Source organism: Centrocercus urophasianus, unplaced genomic scaffold (genome assembly GCF_019232065.1).
Source record: "Centrocercus urophasianus isolate 14NV4802_14NV808 unplaced genomic scaffold, USGS_Curo_1.0 seq_18, whole genome shotgun sequence".
Lineage (NCBI taxonomy): Eukaryota > Metazoa > Chordata > Aves > Galliformes > Phasianidae > Centrocercus > Centrocercus urophasianus.
This window is the reverse complement of record NW_024884733.1, coordinates 25,068,873-25,086,562: the sequence shown is the minus strand read 5'-3', so window position 1 is coordinate 25,086,562 and position 17,690 is coordinate 25,068,873. Positions and strand designations below refer to the sequence as shown.

At 46.7% G+C, this 17,690-nt stretch overlaps 2 protein-coding genes across 9 annotated transcripts in view; both read left to right on the top strand.

Moving 5' to 3' along the window:
* The window catches only part of PLPP3 (phospholipid phosphatase 3), a 42,769-nt gene extending 32,727 nt beyond the window's left edge, over positions 1-10,042 (top strand). The window contains exons 5-6 of the mRNA XM_042819064.1: positions 4,149-4,325; positions 8,251-10,042. Coding sequence (XP_042674998.1) covers positions 4,149-4,325; positions 8,251-8,376 — 303 coding nt within the window. The 3' untranslated portion in view covers positions 8,377-10,042. The remainder of the gene's footprint in view (positions 1-4,148; positions 4,326-8,250) is intronic.
* A 1,449-nt stretch (positions 10,043-11,491) lies between these two features.
* Positions 11,492-17,690, top strand: part of LOC122160563 — a 50,350-nt gene continuing 44,151 nt past the window's right edge. For 7 of the 8 annotated variants that reach the window (XM_042819212.1, XM_042819210.1, XM_042819213.1 and 4 more), the window contains exon 1: positions 17,389-17,539. In XM_042819212.1, the coding sequence (XP_042675146.1) occupies positions 17,422-17,539 (118 nt within the window). In that variant the 5' untranslated portion in view covers positions 17,389-17,421. Of the gene's footprint in view, positions 11,547-17,388; positions 17,540-17,690 lie in introns of those variants that run through there. The other variant, XM_042819207.1, reaches the window with a different exon arrangement.

The window sequence follows — 17,690 nt, the reverse complement described above, 5'->3', positions numbered from 1 at the left end:
TTTTTTTTTTTTTTTTTTTTTTTTTTTTTTTTTTTTTTAGTGCAAACTAAACCTTGCTGTCTTGCCCAACTGAGTGAATTTTTAGAGGTTACAGATGGCAGAGCTTTGGTGTAGCGGCAGGTTGGTGATGGTGCTATGGGAACTGGCTGGAAGCTTTGCAAACTGTGGCATTGGTGGTGGCAAAGGTACTTTGAAGGCATTTGCAGGGCTGAGTGCGTGCTGCAGAGGTTCAGCTGTGTCCTAAGTGCAACATCCAAGTTCTGTATTAAACAATACTTCATTTTTTCAAGGATAAGTCACTTCCTGGCATTGCTTTTGCAGCTCATTCTACCTGATGGTGTTTTTAAGTCCTTCATCCCACCTAACAGACTTTGTGGGTTCGGAAAACTTTAGTTGGTTCATTAAAAGGTACTGCATCACTCCACGCTTGTAATCAAGCTGCGTTCAAAATGCAGTGTCCATACATGAGCAGAAAGATATTTTCATTGGAGATGTGCTGAGTGAGTGTGTGTGTGTGTGTGTGTGTGTGTGTGTATGTATGTGTATATATATATATGCTCATCAGTGATGCGTGGATATGCATAAATCCCCTGCTCCAAAACAGGTTTATGGTGGATAGCATATTGGATGCCTACAAGTAGGATCTAACTGGAGACCTCAAGAATGCTAGGAAATGCCCTTGTGGGGAGGAATAACCCCAGAAATGTGGGGAGAAATGCAGAGTCCACCATTGCTGGCGTGTGTTAGGTCTGCAAAGGATGCTCATGGCTGGGCAGGAGCAGCAGGGCAGTGGGTGACCACGGCGTTCCCATTTCTTGGCACAGTGGCAAGCGCCCTATTTTAGCATCAAGCCCTGTGGCCAGCCTACGCATTTGGTTTGGTCATGGGATCCCAATAGGGAAATATGAGTCCACCAACTTCCGGAAGAATTTTTGGGGAGGAATCCCATGGAAAGGCACTTGTTGCATAGCCAAAGCTTCTGAGAGTTGGTTATAAACAATGAGAATTCAGGGCTGTTTCTTGCAGCCTTCTTGTCACCAAGAGTCCCAAATTAACATCAGTCCTTTGTACAGAAACTTAGAAGGGGAAATTATGCTTGGGTAATCCTCTTTGTCTTAATTTTCCTTGCTTTGTTGCTCCTTGGCTGAGTGAGTCCATAATTCATATTTATAATAGGCTGAGGAAGGAGATCTGTAATAGCTCATTACATGCACAGCTCCAGACCTGACCCACACCTTGGGTTTGTGTATCTGTGTTTGGGGGACTACTGGGGCTTTACACGCCTGTCCAACACCTGAGATCATAATGCTGAATTGTTTTACAGCAAGAACTTTCCTGAAATCACAGCCAGCCACTTGGAGAGTGAACAAAAATTAAATTATATCCCAATCTATTGACTGATTCTGGAGAAAATGAGAGTAGCTTATGTATTTATTGAGTGTCAGTGGGGGAGGTTGAAGCCTTCGGGTCAAAGTGGATTTCACTGTGGTCTATTGGTTTATAAAGAAAATGACAGGTGTTGCTGATTTTTGTCTGGACAACCATGGCTTTGCTGAGGGACAGAGAAAGCCCCAGTGCCCTTGTGCTGCTGAGTGATGATGTGAACGTGTGAAGATGGTTGTAGACTTGGACTCAAGCTTAGCCATAACTTAAGTAAGGGAATAAAGTGGATTTCTGTCAGAGGCCAGGGCTGAGGTGTGACCTGCATTGCTGGACTGATGGTGATTCTCAACGGGGTGGGAGAGGCAACCAGCTCTTCCATTTGGTGCTGGGAGGTCTTGGCCCTCCCGTCCTTGCACCTGGTGCTAAAAGCTGGATTCTGCAGTTCTTCCTGCTGGCTTTGCCCAGACGAGGCTGGGTGTTACACAGGGCTGAGTTTAGGTTTGAGGGCTTTTGCCCCATATTGGTCTGGGTACAGATGGGACTGGAGAAAGAGGTAACTGCAGGTCAGGAACAAGCCCGGCCACTTCCCAGAAGGAAGCCTTAGAGTGACTAAGGGATGTGGTTGATGGAATTCAGACTTGTGGTGGGGAGAGTGTGAACAGGATGGGATGTTTGGGTGGCAGAAAGCCCCAGAGGACTGGAGGTGATGTTCTCAGCCTACATCCCATACCAACTCCTCCCCAATGGGCAGTGTGTGACTGCGGGTTGTCCCCACCGACACTTGGAAGTCCCCTGGCAGGAGAAAAGCAAAATGATGTCTTTTAAGCCATCTGCTCTGTGGTAACTCAGCCCCTGCTAGAAGCCAGGCAGTAGATGGGAGCTCCAAACAAACTCAGGTTCTACATGACCTCACTTCACTTCATCCACCCCTTCTCCAGGCTGCTCCTGTGGCTGCTGCTGCTCCTGCCTCCTGCTGCCTTGTAATGAGCTGTGGAGGAGATGAGCCAGGCTGTGTTCTTGCTCCCCACCCCTCCAAGGAAGGGCTCCATCCAGCCCCTTGTTCCCATCCAAACCTAGCAGACTTTAGCTTCCAGGTGGTCAAAAAAAGCAGATTTTCAGAGAAATGTGTCAGTTAGCACTGGGTGCTTTGGTGTCTCCCAGCATATACAGTGCAGTGCTTCTCTACCTTCATAAACGCTTAAAGCATATGCACAAGCTGCACAACCCAGGGTCGTGTTGTGGAAGGAGTGAATCAGTACACAAACAAACCCTTGCACCATTTCAGTGCCATTTCCTATGCAAACAGGACTGGGGCGACCCCACCATCTGCATCTGTCTGTCTGCCTGGCAGCCTGCAGATCCTGATAAGTTTTGAATTCCTGGGCTGGTTTCAGTGAGGTTCAGTGAGGATGGTGTGCAAGTGGCATGAAAGTTGGGGAATGGACATTGCAGTAGAAATGTGTTTTGCTCTGATGGTTTCTGACCTCTTTGGCCAGTGCCTGGAGCAGGAGGTAACGGAGCCAGGGGACTCAGGCAGAGGCTGGGCAGTTCTGTGATTGTTTCTGAAGAAAATGTAAAATCCAAATATAATCTAATTGATGCCATTTTTACCAAAGCACAGATCTCACTCAGCTTTGGTGTTTTCCCTTGTTTTATAGAACTATTCGCCTACTTTGTGTGTTCAAATTCAGTGCTTTTCATTGCTAATTTTTAATTGATACTTTGCTTTTTCAACCATAACTTACCTGCTTAGTCCAAGCTTGGGGGTTTAGTTTGAGAGCTGTGCATAAAGGACAAACGTCAGATGATCCAACAGCAAATCCCTTTCTTAAAGGGTTTGATGGGACAAAGCCTGAAGTAAGACCATAGAATCATACAATGGTATTAGAAGCTATTAGGTTTCAAACTTCCCTGGTAGAACTAATAGTAACAGTTGAAATGATAAAATACTCAGAGCTATTTTTGCTCTACAACAACATATTGGAAACTGAGTTTTGCACTGTACCTTGGATCTGGAAGTATTCCTGAGCCTAAACCATGGCAATAGTAGAATACTGTATATCATTAGAAATGATACTCAACAAATGCTGTTTTTCATTTTTGGAGACTTTTAAAGAGATTGGAGAGTCATCTTAGTCCCAGGCACAGAAATCACTTGCAAAAAGCAGAGAAGTGGCCTAATGCAGGGATATTCAGCCCAGGAGGCTGCAGATATGTGGGGTGCTGTGGAGACCCAAGGGCTACAGCTTATCCCACTGCATTGCATGGACCAGTTTGCATGGTGTAGGGAGCGTGCAATGGGGATGTGGCCCTGTTCCCAGGCTCTGAGTGGTTTGCAGAAATACTCCCCAGAATTATAATGCCTGTTAGCCAGCACCAAGCTGTTTTGGTACTGCTCTCTTCCATGCTAATTGGCTAACAACAGTTTGGGTAATTTGGAGCATCTGCTCTGTTCCAAGGACATGATGTTTCATTTCCCCTGAAGAGCCTGGTGCATATTCTTTCAAAAAAGGAGTAAATATAATGTTTATGCAACAGCCAAACAAGCTAAATCCACTAATGCAGTGCTTCCCCTGTATCATCTTTCTGTTAATTCTGCTTCAGTAGGTAAATGGTGGTGTTAAGTTATTTGTGGTTTCAGGGAACCCAGCAAAAGCATCGCTCCCTTTTGTATTAAAGCAGTGCAAGCTGCCCTACCTCCTCCCTGCTGCAGAAGAAGCCTCAAATTAACACAACCTTTTTTGTTTCTCCTCTCTTCCCCACAGTTCTATCTGCAGGCCAGGTTCACGTGGAAGGGCGCCCGCCTGCTCCGTCCCCTGCTGCAATTCACACTGATCATGATGGCGTTTTACACCGGCCTGTCCCGTGTGTCAGACCACAAGCATCACCCCACCGACGTGCTGGCAGGCTTTGCACAGGGAGCCCTGGTGGCTTACTGCGTGGTAAGTCCTGCTCCAACAGGGGCAATTGTACGGGAGGGGACGCGCTGCTAGGGGACACCAGCACTGCTGCACCTCCCCCCTCCCCCAGTAACTCCCTCCTCTTGTGTTGGGGTGTTTGATGTTGTTGAAGACTGTTAACAAAAGCTGTTCCTGCTTGTCTGTGGCAGCCTGGGCTGTTCTCATGTAATTCACTTTCAGAGGAGTGCCCCAATTGCAAGCCCCATAACTGGAAGTGACAGATGGGAATGCTTGGGGGCCGGGGGGCAACTGCTTTCAGGGCTGCTGCCTTGTGCAGAAACAAAGGGGCTGGGGTTATTCACATCTCTGTACCAACTCCCCAAACCAAAGTTTTAACAGCCTACTGCTTTCTGGTTTTTATCATTATTTGAACTGATGTAAAAGTAAAGCATACCTGGGGGCAAGTTTTGTTAAAGTTTTATTTTGCAAGGAGAAAAACAAGGTTATTCGTGTCCTTTCCACTCATTGGTGACAATCCAAAGCCAAGTCAAGAAATGGTATTGCTGGGAAGTTTTTTTGAAGTGTTATTAACCTGCTGAGCAGTGGTTGTTGGGTTTGACCATTGCCTAGTGCCAGTGTCCCATTCAGAAAGCCAGCAGAGAGATGTGCTGCTGCTTACTGCCTGCTAGAAGCACCATTACAGTTCCTTTATCTTTCACAGAAATATCACCAGGGTTTTTGTACACATCCTGGGAATCTTTTCCTCTCCAGGACACTCAGTAGGTGCACACATCAAGTGCACATCACTGGGTCTTGTTAGCAGGGGTTGGTCACCTCTCTGTGTGTCTCTGTTGGGAAGTGGTGTTTAAGGCATAGGGCTATGGCTGGCCGGATCATGGTGTCAGGAAGGCAGCAGTTCTCCGGATGCTAAGTGCAGACATCCTTGTGCTTCCTGGCTGGGACAGGCAGCAGAGCTGGCCTTTTCCCCCAACAGATGGAGGCTGTGCTGGGAAGGGGAGGCAACAGCAGGCTGGGGTGGCTTTCCTGTGCCGAGGCATCGGAAGCAGCTGCTGGGAGCTTCATGGATGGACGTGGATCTGCTGGCACTGCCCTTCCCAGCTTGTTTCCATGCTTTTTGGAGGCAGCATTTGGGAAATCCTCACTGCAGGCTCCCTGGGTGGATGGAGATCACAGCAGTGTCCTGGGGGTGCTTGTCCCCAGCTCTGGGTTTGTGTGATTGTGTGGAGGATGCTCTGAAGTGGAGGCAGGGACCTGCTGCTCTTTCCATTCCCACAGCAAAACCTTCAGGAGCACGTCTGATGATGGCTGTTAAAACACCAGAGTTATCAGGCTATAATTTCTGCTAGAAGCCAATTGTGGGTTTCATCTCTGAGGACTGCCAGAACTTAAATCCAGGTTGTGCTGCTGCAGACGCGTTGGTCCTCCAGTGCCTGAAATAACAAGCAGAAGACATTAGTGTCAAGCACTTCCAGCTGATGAAACATTCGGACTCAGTTCCAGGGTGAAATATGATGAGGACTGCTTAAATGGAAATAGTTCTTACGCTTGCATTGTAGGCAGCCTGCTATGTGCCGCGTAGTTTGTCTCTTCTGATGGAGGGAGAAAAGGGCAGGCGTTGGAAGGACATGCTCCTGATACTGCTCTGATTTGCTTGGATGGTTGTTTTAACCGCTCTGTCTGTGATTAACAACTTCTTCAGTATACCGAGAAGGAATATGAAATGTTAAGTGGTAATACAACATCTCGAATTGCTCGGTGTAACAGACGCTTGGTCTTCTGCTGTCAAGTTTTCTTTATGGGTGGAGAGCACCTTCTACAGGAAATGGAACTAATCCAAGTGAAAAATTTTGCACGTTTATTAGTCCTTTTTTGTGTAAAACATTTCAAACATCAGGAGGATTTAACACTGCTTCAACCCCAAAAGATCACGTTTCGTAATTCCTATAAGTATTTGTATAACCTCCAGCCACATTGAAGTGAAATGCAGTTTGAGAAGAAGTGAAAACTCTTACCCAGTCTCTGAATTACACTCTGAAAAGCAGTGAGCAGCACAGCAAAAGCTGAAATATGCAGGATGACACTCTCCCATACCTCATTCCTGTCCAAAACAAGGACCAGACTCAGCTATCCCCATATGCTTCTTGCACAGAGCCATCTCCTCCTGTAAATCAATTTGTCATGGCCATGTCAGTGCAGAAATTGGACATCGTTTTGATTGAATCCAGCTCTCTGAGGTGGGCACACAAACAAACTGGCACCAAAAACACGCCGAGCCGGCCTAGCAGGGGTTTTACGCTTATTAAAGCTGAGCAGATAACCATTGCCAGAGCAATTCAAGATGCCTTTACACTGAGATGCTGCAGCAAGAGGCCAGATCCAGGCTTGTGATCTGCTGTAGGTCCTGCTGAATTCTGCAATGGAGCTGGGGGTGCAGACACTGCGACTTGGATGCCCCCTAAGTGACTTTGTCAGCTCTGTTATATGGCCAGATACCAACAAGTCCCTGAGAAAAGAGCTGTTTTGCCTGTCAGCTCCTTCCGTGTGTTTCCATGAAGCAATAAAAGCTGAACAACAACAGTTGAGCTTCCTGACCCCGTGGTTACGACTGTAGGAGTGAATTGCCATTTATAGCAGAGTCGGTGTCTATTCAGCTCAGTTTCTTATCTGCCTGTGCTGATACAAACTTGCAGAAGTTGTTTCCAAGGACAACTGGAGTTGTGGGTAGCTAGAAAACACAGAGGGGCAGAGGAACATCTTAGTTTCTTCCCCATATTACCAACTCAGTGGCATCAATCTGATATCATTCATTTGAGCAACATGGTTTTTTTTCCCCTAATTTGGCTTGTTGTTTAGAAATTGCATGCGAGACCTGTGGGAGAGAAGTCAAATGTGCTTTTAATTCCTATGACTTCCCAGCACTATGTGTTGCTCTTCCCAACTTTGCTTGCTCACACCTTGCCCTGAATTATCAGTGTTTGACAATGCCCGAGGGATGAAGCCAGCAAATTTGGCAGAAGCATGACCTAAGATTGGAGATTTGGTACCAGCTAACAGAAGGAAAAGCCCTCATTGCCTTTCATCACCTCTGGAGCATCTGCATTGTCTGACTCCTTTTCCTCCTGGTGTGGGGCTGGGGTTTGGCACGGGAGAAAGTGCCCTGGTGCGTCGGTGCTGATAAGCTTTGTGCAGCGGCTGCCAAAGGAGGATGTGGAAGTTTCCTCCCAGCACTTTGTTCCTTATTGTGTTGCTGCCTCCCAAAATTGCCAAGTGCTGGCTTTTTCACATCCGGGAGAAGGCTGACATCACGGGATATTTAGGAAATAGTTGTTGGGAACGGCTCCTCCTCTCTTCCCTGTGGGGTGGGGAAAGGGACAAGAGGAGAGCGTTGCTCACCATGGGTTTGTTGCATGTAGCTTTTAGTGTGGCTTGGATTTGAAGTCTTTTCAGGCCTACCTGATGTCTGCCTGAATGTGTTGTTTCACACTGATCCCAACCCTAAAACAGCAGCATGAGTCAGGCTGGCTGGAGACCTTTGTTTTTTTGTGAGTGTGAGCTGTGTATCTGTTTCCTGGCTTTTCACCCCGTTCACAGAGGTTGGGGTATCGCTCTCGCCGATGCGATAAATGAAATGGATCCGTCATCCATTTTGAACCATCCATTTCTGGAGGTCAGTGGCCCTGTCTGTGCCGGGGGAGTTGGACCTTGATGATCGTTGGGCTCCCTTCCAACCCAAGCCATTCTATTTTTCATCATATTTTTATGCTGTTTTCTGCCGTCTGAACCTTTTTCCATCTTGTAAGGAACGGTGGTAGCAGGCGCTTGAGATCGGGGGCTCTCTGTAGGAATTCAATTGCACAACAGGTGTTTGAACCTAAATAACTGTGTGTTCTGTTGAATGAAGCATCACCCAGTGGGGCTAAGCTTACCCTCCCTCTTGTTCCCACAGGTGTTTTATGTCTCTGACCTCTTCAAGCCCAAGCCCAAGACCTGCCTGCCTCCACCCCCCATCCGGAAGGAGATCCTCTCACCTGTGGACATCATCGAACGCAATAACCATCACAACATGGTGTAGGCCTTTGAGCAATCGGATTGGTGTTGTATTTTATTTTTTATTTTTTGCAAAAATGACTGCTGACAGCAACTACCTGCTGCTCTCAAATCTCATCAGACAGTAGAATGTAGGGAGAGACTTTCTTGCCCGACCGGTAAAGTCTTACTCTGTGGTCTTTTTCAACTCGCGACATTTGGAGGAAAGGAGTGGTGGTGATCAACTAAAAGCAACAGTGAGAAACAAACACCCAGCAAAAAGCCGAGCAAGCAAAGAGGTGCCGGAGTTCTGGATGTGCAATTGGTTTGAGTGTTCATGTTGTAGTGAACGCCAAATTGTTCATAGCGTAAAGAACACTAAGGGATTTTGGAAAGCTGGCCATCTCGGTTGTGTGTTTTTTTTTTTTTTTTTTTTTAATTATTATTTTTGACGATGAAGATTTCTAATGCAGGCAAGGAAAAAAAAAAAACAACTCACAAATTATATAGCACTACAGACGAGCAACAGCACTGAGTCAAGATCTGGGATTGGTTTGTAAGAGTTGCTATTTTTTTTCTTAGTTTGTTTCTGCCTCCTCTTTTCCATACTGTGACTTAGTATAGAAGGAGCTTGCCCAGCTGAGGATCTCCAGAGGGTCTCTGTTCAAACCACACACCTTTCACAAGCAGTCCTGAGATGAACGGCGAGGCTGAACAAATGTACCCTCGGATCACAAACCCACATTTCTTCCTTCCTGCTCGCTTTCTGGCGAGGCTTCTTCCTGAGCCGACCGGGCGCGCGCAGCAGCTGCAAATGGCCCTAAAATGGAAAAGAGCATCCTCTGCTTCCCGGTCCTCCCCCCTCTGAATGGCAGCAGGCGTTCTGCACGCTCACGGTTTGGGTAGCGGCGGCTTGGCTGGAGACCTGTTCGCACTTCGACCTCAGGGCTGAGTCCTGGGGAACCTTGAATTCTGCCCTTTTGGGACGGGCTGCTGGGCGGCACGTCCCAGCCTGGGTGTCCAGTCCGTTTGTACATCCTCCCCACCCCCATTTCTCTCATTGGCATCCTGGTGCTCTGCTTGATGACACCAGTGGGAAGCCAGCTGTGCCTCTACCCAGTGTGATTTGTAGGATTATTATTATTATTTTTTTTTTTTTTTGCCCAGAAACCACAAGTTTTTGGCTTGCAGATCTTTTCACAGAGCGCATTTGCAAAGGGATCACACAAAGCATGCAGAATGGCCATTTGCACATCCTTCTTACAGAATCCGTCCTATCATTTCAACTACAGCAAGCTATGATTTTTTTATATATAAATATTATATAAATAATGTATAAAACCTTAAAAATTAACTATGTAAAATATTATTTCTGAAACAATTTTAGATATATCCACTATGACTATAAACTGTGTCCTGACCTGTGTTATTTACATTTTGCTGCTTAAAGAAGCATTGAATTAATTTTTTTTATAGTCGACTAAAATATTGTAGTTCTGTGGTAGTAATATTTTAATGAAAATAACTACAATTAGAGACATTTGTATAAAAAAAAAATCATATTAAATTGTCTGTATTTTTGTAATGTTCCATTTTGTAAAGAGAAGAATATTCAAAGACTTTTGTAGAATACAAAATGAAAGTTTGTATCTGCGAAATTATTGCTGTATAAATGTGCTTTTTAAATAAAAGCTCATAACACAACTAAAATAGCTCAGTGTACCTTGCTTGCTGCTTTTGGGTTTGAGCCCCTCGGGGATCTGCTGGGGAAATGGGGATCACCCTTTGGGACTTTGTACAGGGGGGCAGTTAGATGCAAGGGACCCAATGCCACTGTAGATGGATGTGAGAAGGACCCACCAGCTCCTGATTGGGAAGGATGTGATGGATGCAGTCCTTGGTTTGCACTGAGCTGCTTGTGGTGATGCTGAGGCTTTGAGCGCATCTCTTTTTATTGATTGCATTTCTTACTCTTTACCAATATTCCAAGCTTTAAAGAAATACTATCTAAGAACAAAAAGCCCAAAGCCCCTTAACCTGATCCTTGTAGGGCTTACAGCTGTGCCAGCGCCTCTCCATGAAGAACAGATGCTTTGCAGCTGGACAAAAATCCTTGCAGCTTGATGGGTTGCGAAGATGTAGGCAAAAGGGGAAAAGAGAAATTTCAATTTTTTCCCCTCCTACAGGAGATGAGAAGAACAGGAACTCCTCCTTGGTGTCACCCTTGGTCAGAGCCACGTTTCGGCCACTCCTTGGGTGAACCACACAGGCAAGATAAGGCGGCACTGAAATGATTTGCAAGAATGCATGACAGGAAGCAAATACCACATCAAACTGAAAATAAACAGCAGGTGGAAATTAAGCAGGCAGAGCGCAGCTAGCACTTGCTGTTATTATCGTAATTAGTAGTACTATTTTATTGCATGTGGAAAAAGTCAGTAAATCTCCACCTGTCCTACATGTAAAATAGGAGCTTCGGTGGTGATGGGTGCATGAAAATGTGTGCATAGGTAGATGGGGGACAGGAGGAGCAGCGTGGGAGGTGATCAGATGCTGGGGGTTTACCCGTTGTTTCCCCCATGTCCCATCCACCTCAGCTCTTTCCTCTCCAGGGACTGTTCAGGGTTTGTGCTGTGGCTCCAGGAGCTGCACCTGATCAGGAGGAGCAGGCGATGGGACATATTTATTGCCATCACTTCCTGCAGGGCAGGAAGGAAGTGAAAGAGAAATGGGTGAAATGGAAAACAAAACCAAATCATATCAGCACTAGGATCTGAAAGCAACCACTTCTTCAGGCGAGCCCTGAACATCTGTGCATGCACCTTGCAGGGTTAGATCCTTAACACGGGCAGTGAGCAGCCACAGGGCTGCAGCTGGCTGGCACAGGCAGCACTGGGGTTTTGGTGCTGCAGCTCTCCTGGGGAGTTGGATGGATGGATGGACTCAGACACGTTTATGCAAACCAGGTGCGTTGCTGGAGCCTGAGGCTGGCTGCCAGTTGTGGCCTTCAGTGCTGTAAAACTGGGCTCTGCTCCGGCAGATACAAATCGTGCTGTGCAGCACCCAGCACATCTGCCTTTGATGCTGGCAGGCCCTTTCTGCACAAGCAGCCCTTCCAGTTAAACCTGTCTTTTTTTGCACAGGGACCGGTTGAGCGTGTTTTCACCCCATTCATGCATGCACCTGACTGCCATGGAAGCAGATCTTTTGTTCCAGGTAAGAAAGGTTTACGCAAGCCCCAGGTTCAGCCATCTTTCGGTGTGCCCAAACAGCCTCACTCAGCAAGAATGTTTGGCAGCCTGCAGCTGTTGAAGCTGTTCAACTTCTGCTCCATGATTTTTGGTTAGCAAGCTTTTCAATAAGGAGGGGGAGGGACTAGATCCATGCTGCAAGCAGAGACCTGCAGCCTCTGCTCCAAGCCTGCCTTGGTCTGGGTGTCTGAAGGCTTCATTCAGCTGTTTGTAGCTGGAAGACAAGCAGGACTGAGCTCCTGCAGCCTCACTGGGGTTTAGCTCACCTCTAGAGCCTAGATCAAGTTTCATGCATGAAGTGAACCACTCCTGTAAACAGGAGCTGGGCACCTTCTCATGGACCTGGACACCTCCACATGGATCTGATCACCTCCTTATGGATCTGGGCACCTTCTCATGGACCCAAGCTGCTGCTTGGCTCCTCCAAGCCTCCATGTGCTCATTCCAGGCTGCCAGGTGATGCTCCTGGCACAGCCTTGTGCTCAACCTTTCTTCTCACCAAGCCTGAAGACAAGCTTCCACCTTCACTGAAGGAAACAGAAGGTAGAAAACAACTCCCTGTTGATTCAGCGAGGGAAAAGAAAACACACACACACACACACACACAAACCAACCACAAAACCCAATGACTTTCAACTATCACCTTCACGCCACCCCCACTGGCACCAGCTGGCGTGGGAGTGCCTGCATGAGCTTGTCTGAAGTTCTGATTTCCTCGGGGCACAGACTACACCTATGCTGTGTTTGGGTAGCACTGATCAGACTGGTTGTGACAGAGACCTGCCCAGTCCTATCTGTAGCTAGAAGGGAGCGAAGTCAGGAGGAAAATCTCCCGGAGTCCTTTGGGTTCCTTCGAAAGTCCCGTTCTGCCGGTTCCTGCCCTGCTCAAGAGCCACCGACTGCAACCGCAGCAGTAGCTCAAAGGCAGCACTGCTTTTAATATATAGTGGTGGGGACGTACTGAACCTTTCATTTTTGTGCTTTCCCCGGAATAGAACAATCTCGTGTTGATGTTTTGGGTTTTTTTCCATCGCTCACCAAGTGACTCTCGGAACTGTTCTGGTGCACGTGAAGTGGGAGGCTGCCAGGTGGTAGCAAAGGCGTGAATTCTGCAGGGTTTGATCTCGTTGTGTGCTGAGGGTTCATAACTAGCAGAACAATAGGTGGTTGTGGAAGAAAAACACCTTTTGGTGTTCCCAAGTGTCAGCAGAAATTTGAGGAGAAGCACGAAAACGCCAACATATAAAGAAGTCATTAAGGTTGGAAAAGACCTCTGACAACACTCAGTCTGAACATCAACCCATCACCACCATGCTCACTAACCATGCCTCTAAATGCACCTACACACACACAGATGGATGGACAAATAGGAACCGGTAGGAATTCAGCCTGCTCTTTAAAGCAATTAAAGCCACAGTATACCTTGAAACAGTGTGACTTCCCTTTACAAAGCCATTGCTTTGTGCAGGAACCAGTGTGACCATCTTGGCTTTCCACCCAAACTTTGACATCTCCATCTCCAGGTGTGTGGCATGAGCGCGTGCCAGCTGAGGCCATTCAGAGATATAAATTAATTGAAGGAGCATTTAATTCGTGCTAGGCTGAGCTGTTCCCTAAAGAAACCTCACAAATGGAACAGGAAGAGCTGTGCTGTTTTAATAAGGCACTCAGAAATAAAATAAAATCTAAGAAAAGAAACTCTTTTCATCCGACAGAGGAAGGGAGCCAGATCTCTTGTGAGCACACCATTATATCAAAGGGCCCTGCCCGCTACACAAGTGCCTAATTTGCTTCTTTTCAAGGAAATTTCAATGAAGGCAAATGAATTATGTTGCTCCAGCCTCCCAGGGCTTGTCTGAACAAGACAGATTATTAATGTTTAATATGAGGTAAACTTTAATCCATTTCATTAAACTGTGTAGATATTCTTAGTTCAGTTTTAAGCAGGATTAGTCCTGTCTACCTCAAGTCAAGTAAACACAAGTATAACTTTGACTGCTATAAGCCTTGCTCAAATTAAAGCAAGAATGGCTACCAAGGCTTAGGGGGAAAATAACCTGTTGAAGCTTTTCCTTAAAACAAAAAAAATGGGCATTGCTTTGATATTTTTTCTTTTCAAAGTAGTTTTTGCCATGGGAAAATCATATGAACTAGAAAAAGTCTATGAAAGTTTTCCTCATAAAAGATGAGATAATAGCAGCTGGAAAAACACTGCTTAATTGAAGAGAGGCAGATCCTTTCAGCAGAGCCAGCCAGGGGTCCTTTGAATGGATGCAGAGTCAAGCCTGGGCTAATTGGGCATGGCACTTCCATGGCACATCCAGCTCACTGGTTCCTGAGATTGTCAGCATCAATGGTACACCACTCAATCAATGCTCAGGCCAGTGAGACATCGATGCTCTATCCCACATCTGTGGTGCTTGGCCTTACAACCCTTGGCTAAGGTACTGTACGGCCTTTAGGAAGACATTCAGACTTGATGCAAAGGTGTCAAATTGTGTAGGATTTACTACATCCCTTGACCAGTTGTCTCACTGGCTCCTTGGCCTCACTGTTACAAATGTGTTGCTAATTCCCTTATTTTTCATTATTAACTGACAGTATTCCCATGTCTCTTATTGTTTTTCTTTATCAAAAAAGCTTATTCTCGCTAAATCACAGCTTTTCCCCCAGTTTGCTTTTCATGGGATTTGCTCATAAATAATGCTTTCTAAGTCCAAAGCTTGTTCAGTTTTTGCTCAGGCTTTTCCAAAAATGTCAGAAAGGCTGCAAATTAACACAAAATTGGTGGGGAAATGAATAGCTGAGGACCAATTCTTGTTTTTTTAAGAAGCAATTAGATAGGAGCACCTTCTGCCTGTAGGTCAGATTTAATCTGATGCTCTCAAAGAGGAGAGATCCCTTATCAGGTCCTGACCCCTTGGAGGCCCTGGGAGAATCACATCTTCATAGTATTCACCCTGCTCATGCCTTCTTCTGTCAGAGGGCTGATCTGCTTGCTCTCTGAAGGAAGGGTAGCCATCTCTCATGGGGTTGAGCATAGCTGCAGAAGAGGTCTCTTTTCAAGATGAGTATTAGCCATATAAGATTAGATGTAAGGTTATATTGCCCTAGGGGAGGTTCAGGTTGGATACTAAGAAAAATTTCTTCTCCAAACGAGTGGTAATGCATTAGCACAGCTGCCCAGAGAGGTGGTGGAGTCACCATCCCTGGAGGTGTCCCAGGACCATGGGGATGTGGCACTTGTGAACATGGTCAGTGGGCATGGTGGGGTGGGTTGCATTTGGATTTGGGAATTTGAGAGGATTTCTCCAACCTTAATGATTCTGTGTTTCCATGACTTCCATGACAATGTGTAAGATGCATTTCTTTGAGCAATGTAGGTGAGTTGATGGCACTTTTAAGCATGGAGTCACTAAATCACTTCTTACTCACTTTATATTCAGCATAAGCCAGATGTCATGCTGTTTGGTGTGTGAACTGTGCCACCATGAGCTAAGATACGTGTGGTGAAAGACTTGCAGAGGTTTGGAGATGGTTCCTCAGTGCGACGCGAAACTGTTTTGTTAGGGTGTCTTGGAAAGATGGTTTTGTCATGGGCCAACATGCACCTTAAAACTCACATGGCAGAAACACCGATAATCATTTCCAAAGGAAATCCAAACCCAAAGGAGCCACACAGGAAGCAGAAGTCACCTCTACGCCGCGTTCTCTCAATGCAGCTGACTTATGCAGATGTGACCTTGCTGAAAGCAAAGAGCAGCACACGAGGCTGATAACGGGTATCTGCACAGACACCAACGAACGTGAGCTGAACAAAGGGCTGCATAACTCTTTCCACCCACTGTGTGCTAAACAGGCCAGCGGGGCAAGGCGAGGGATGCTGGGTGGAGGGTTACACTTTCAGCCTTGTTTAAGAAGGACAAAACATTCAAATGACTGTGCCTCCTCCTTGTCTGAGCTGGCACTGACAACAGGAAGGCAATTGTATGTCTAAGATTTGAATAAGGCAGGCACTCTCACTGGAAGCATTAAGCCATGCATGTCTTATCCTGCAAAGAGAGCAGCTCCCCACAGAAGTGGGCCAGGCAAGGAACTAGCAGGTGGATTAACTGTTCAGGAAAGAGCATGGAAAGCAGCTTTCTTGCAGAGCAGGTCTCCATACAAATACAAACAACGTGGATTAGTGCTTAAGCTACTGAAACAGGGCTGTCCAGGAGAAGATATTAGCACGTAGCGGTGCAGCCATCGATGGGCTGACACCTCTGCAATCAGCCAGAGGGTTTGGTGGGGATGGGCTGCTTGGAACCAACCTGCCCAAATACCTGTTGTGCTTTATTGGAAATGTGAGACAACCATTTCCAGCACAGGGCCTGTAATGAGCTTCCAGTTTGCCTCAAGATGTTTTCTCCCAGCTTTGTTATCTTTATGAGCAGCTATTTTAGCAGAAGTACTAAAGAAGGGGGAAAAACATCATGGATTTGGATCTACTCGTCCCTGCACACAGTTCTGCAAGGCTTGCAGAATGGGCAAGGAGAGACCCTTTGGGTGGATCATGTCCATACACTGGCTAATAATCTCTACATGTTTAAGGAGTGTTTTTGTGTTTTCTTTAGTACCTAAGACAAATAGCAAAAAAAAAAAAGATTCACTATTTTTATCTGAACAAAGCAGCAAGGCTTGCTCTTGGGTAGAGGGAGCAGCAGGATGAGCTCCATTTTGTTGATGAAGGGATGGCCATGCAAAGCATGTGTACTCCTTAACCTAGGAGCTGCTGCCTGGAGCTCAGGAGAATGAAGTGCTCCTGGCAGCTGTCGGGCTCAGCAGCAGAGCATGCCTCTCTCCTTCCCCTGGGCGAATTTCTCCCCAGTTCTCAGCAGATGCTAGAAATGATCCGGCCATCCCTATGCCTAACCCTGTAGGGAAAGGGATACGTTCTGTAATGAGCCATTTTCTTTCCCTAGAGCAACACGAGGAGGTGCAGGTTTTAACAGGAGGGGTCTGAAAACCCTTTAGGTGAGTGTCCTGGAGACATTCTTATGGCAGCAGGATTTCCAGGAATACTGCTTTCCTTACCCCAAAACTTCTGTCGCCTGACAGTGCTCAACATTAGAACAAACACGGGCTGAGCTGAAGTGAGAACCGACGGCTGGGGCTCAACAGCCACATGGCTCACATTAAGGAGCTGTTTGAGGAGACTATGTGGCTTAGTGCAGAAATCATCGGGTTTGTCTCCTTGCAGCTCACAGGTCCAGAACTGCCTGTGGCCTTAAGAGGTGAAAGCAGCCCAAGCACAGCTCTCCCAAGGGTTCCCATCCCAGAGTCTGTGATGTGAAATGGCTGCTGCATGGGTTGGGTTGCACTGGAACATACTGCCCGTAGAAGACATGAGTGCCCTTTCCCTGAAGGTGTTCAAAGCCAGGTTGGATGGGGCCCTGGGCAGTCTGATCTGGTGGCAGGCAACCAGCCCATGGCAGGGGTCCGAATTGGATGGGATTTGAGGCCACTTCCAACCCAAGCCATTCTATGACTCAATGATTCTGTGATTATATGACTCTACGAAAAGCCCATGGGAACAGCTCACAGGCTGCAACCATCCCAGCCCTGCTCTCAGTCTGTCCATGGCTCTCCCCCTCCACCCATAACCTCCAGAGAAAGCACTGCCTCTTCCTGAAACAGGGGAAAAGTGATGGAAATAGCGATGAACTGTGAGCCTGAGGATCTAGCACACAAATAGCGAAGGAAAGAGATAAATACTGCAACAGTCTTTAAATATCCAAGGAGGAAACCAGCCAGGAGCCAGTTTGGCTACAGGGGGATGAGCTGGAAGCCAATGACAGATGATCCCGATATTCCCAAGAGGTTTACTGACCATCGTTTCTACAAAAGACGCTGAATGGGACATCCTAGAGATTTTCTTGGGAGGACTGCTGAAAGCCTTTCATACTGCCTATTCAGGTAATCATGATTACAAGGGGCTGGGGAGGAAGCCAGGCCTGATGTATGACATGCCAAAGCCTTTGAGAGCAGTAAACAAGGGTAGGGGAATGGTTATTTTGCCAGCACACAGCACGCTCAGTACACAGGAAACACCAAGAACTACGAGGAC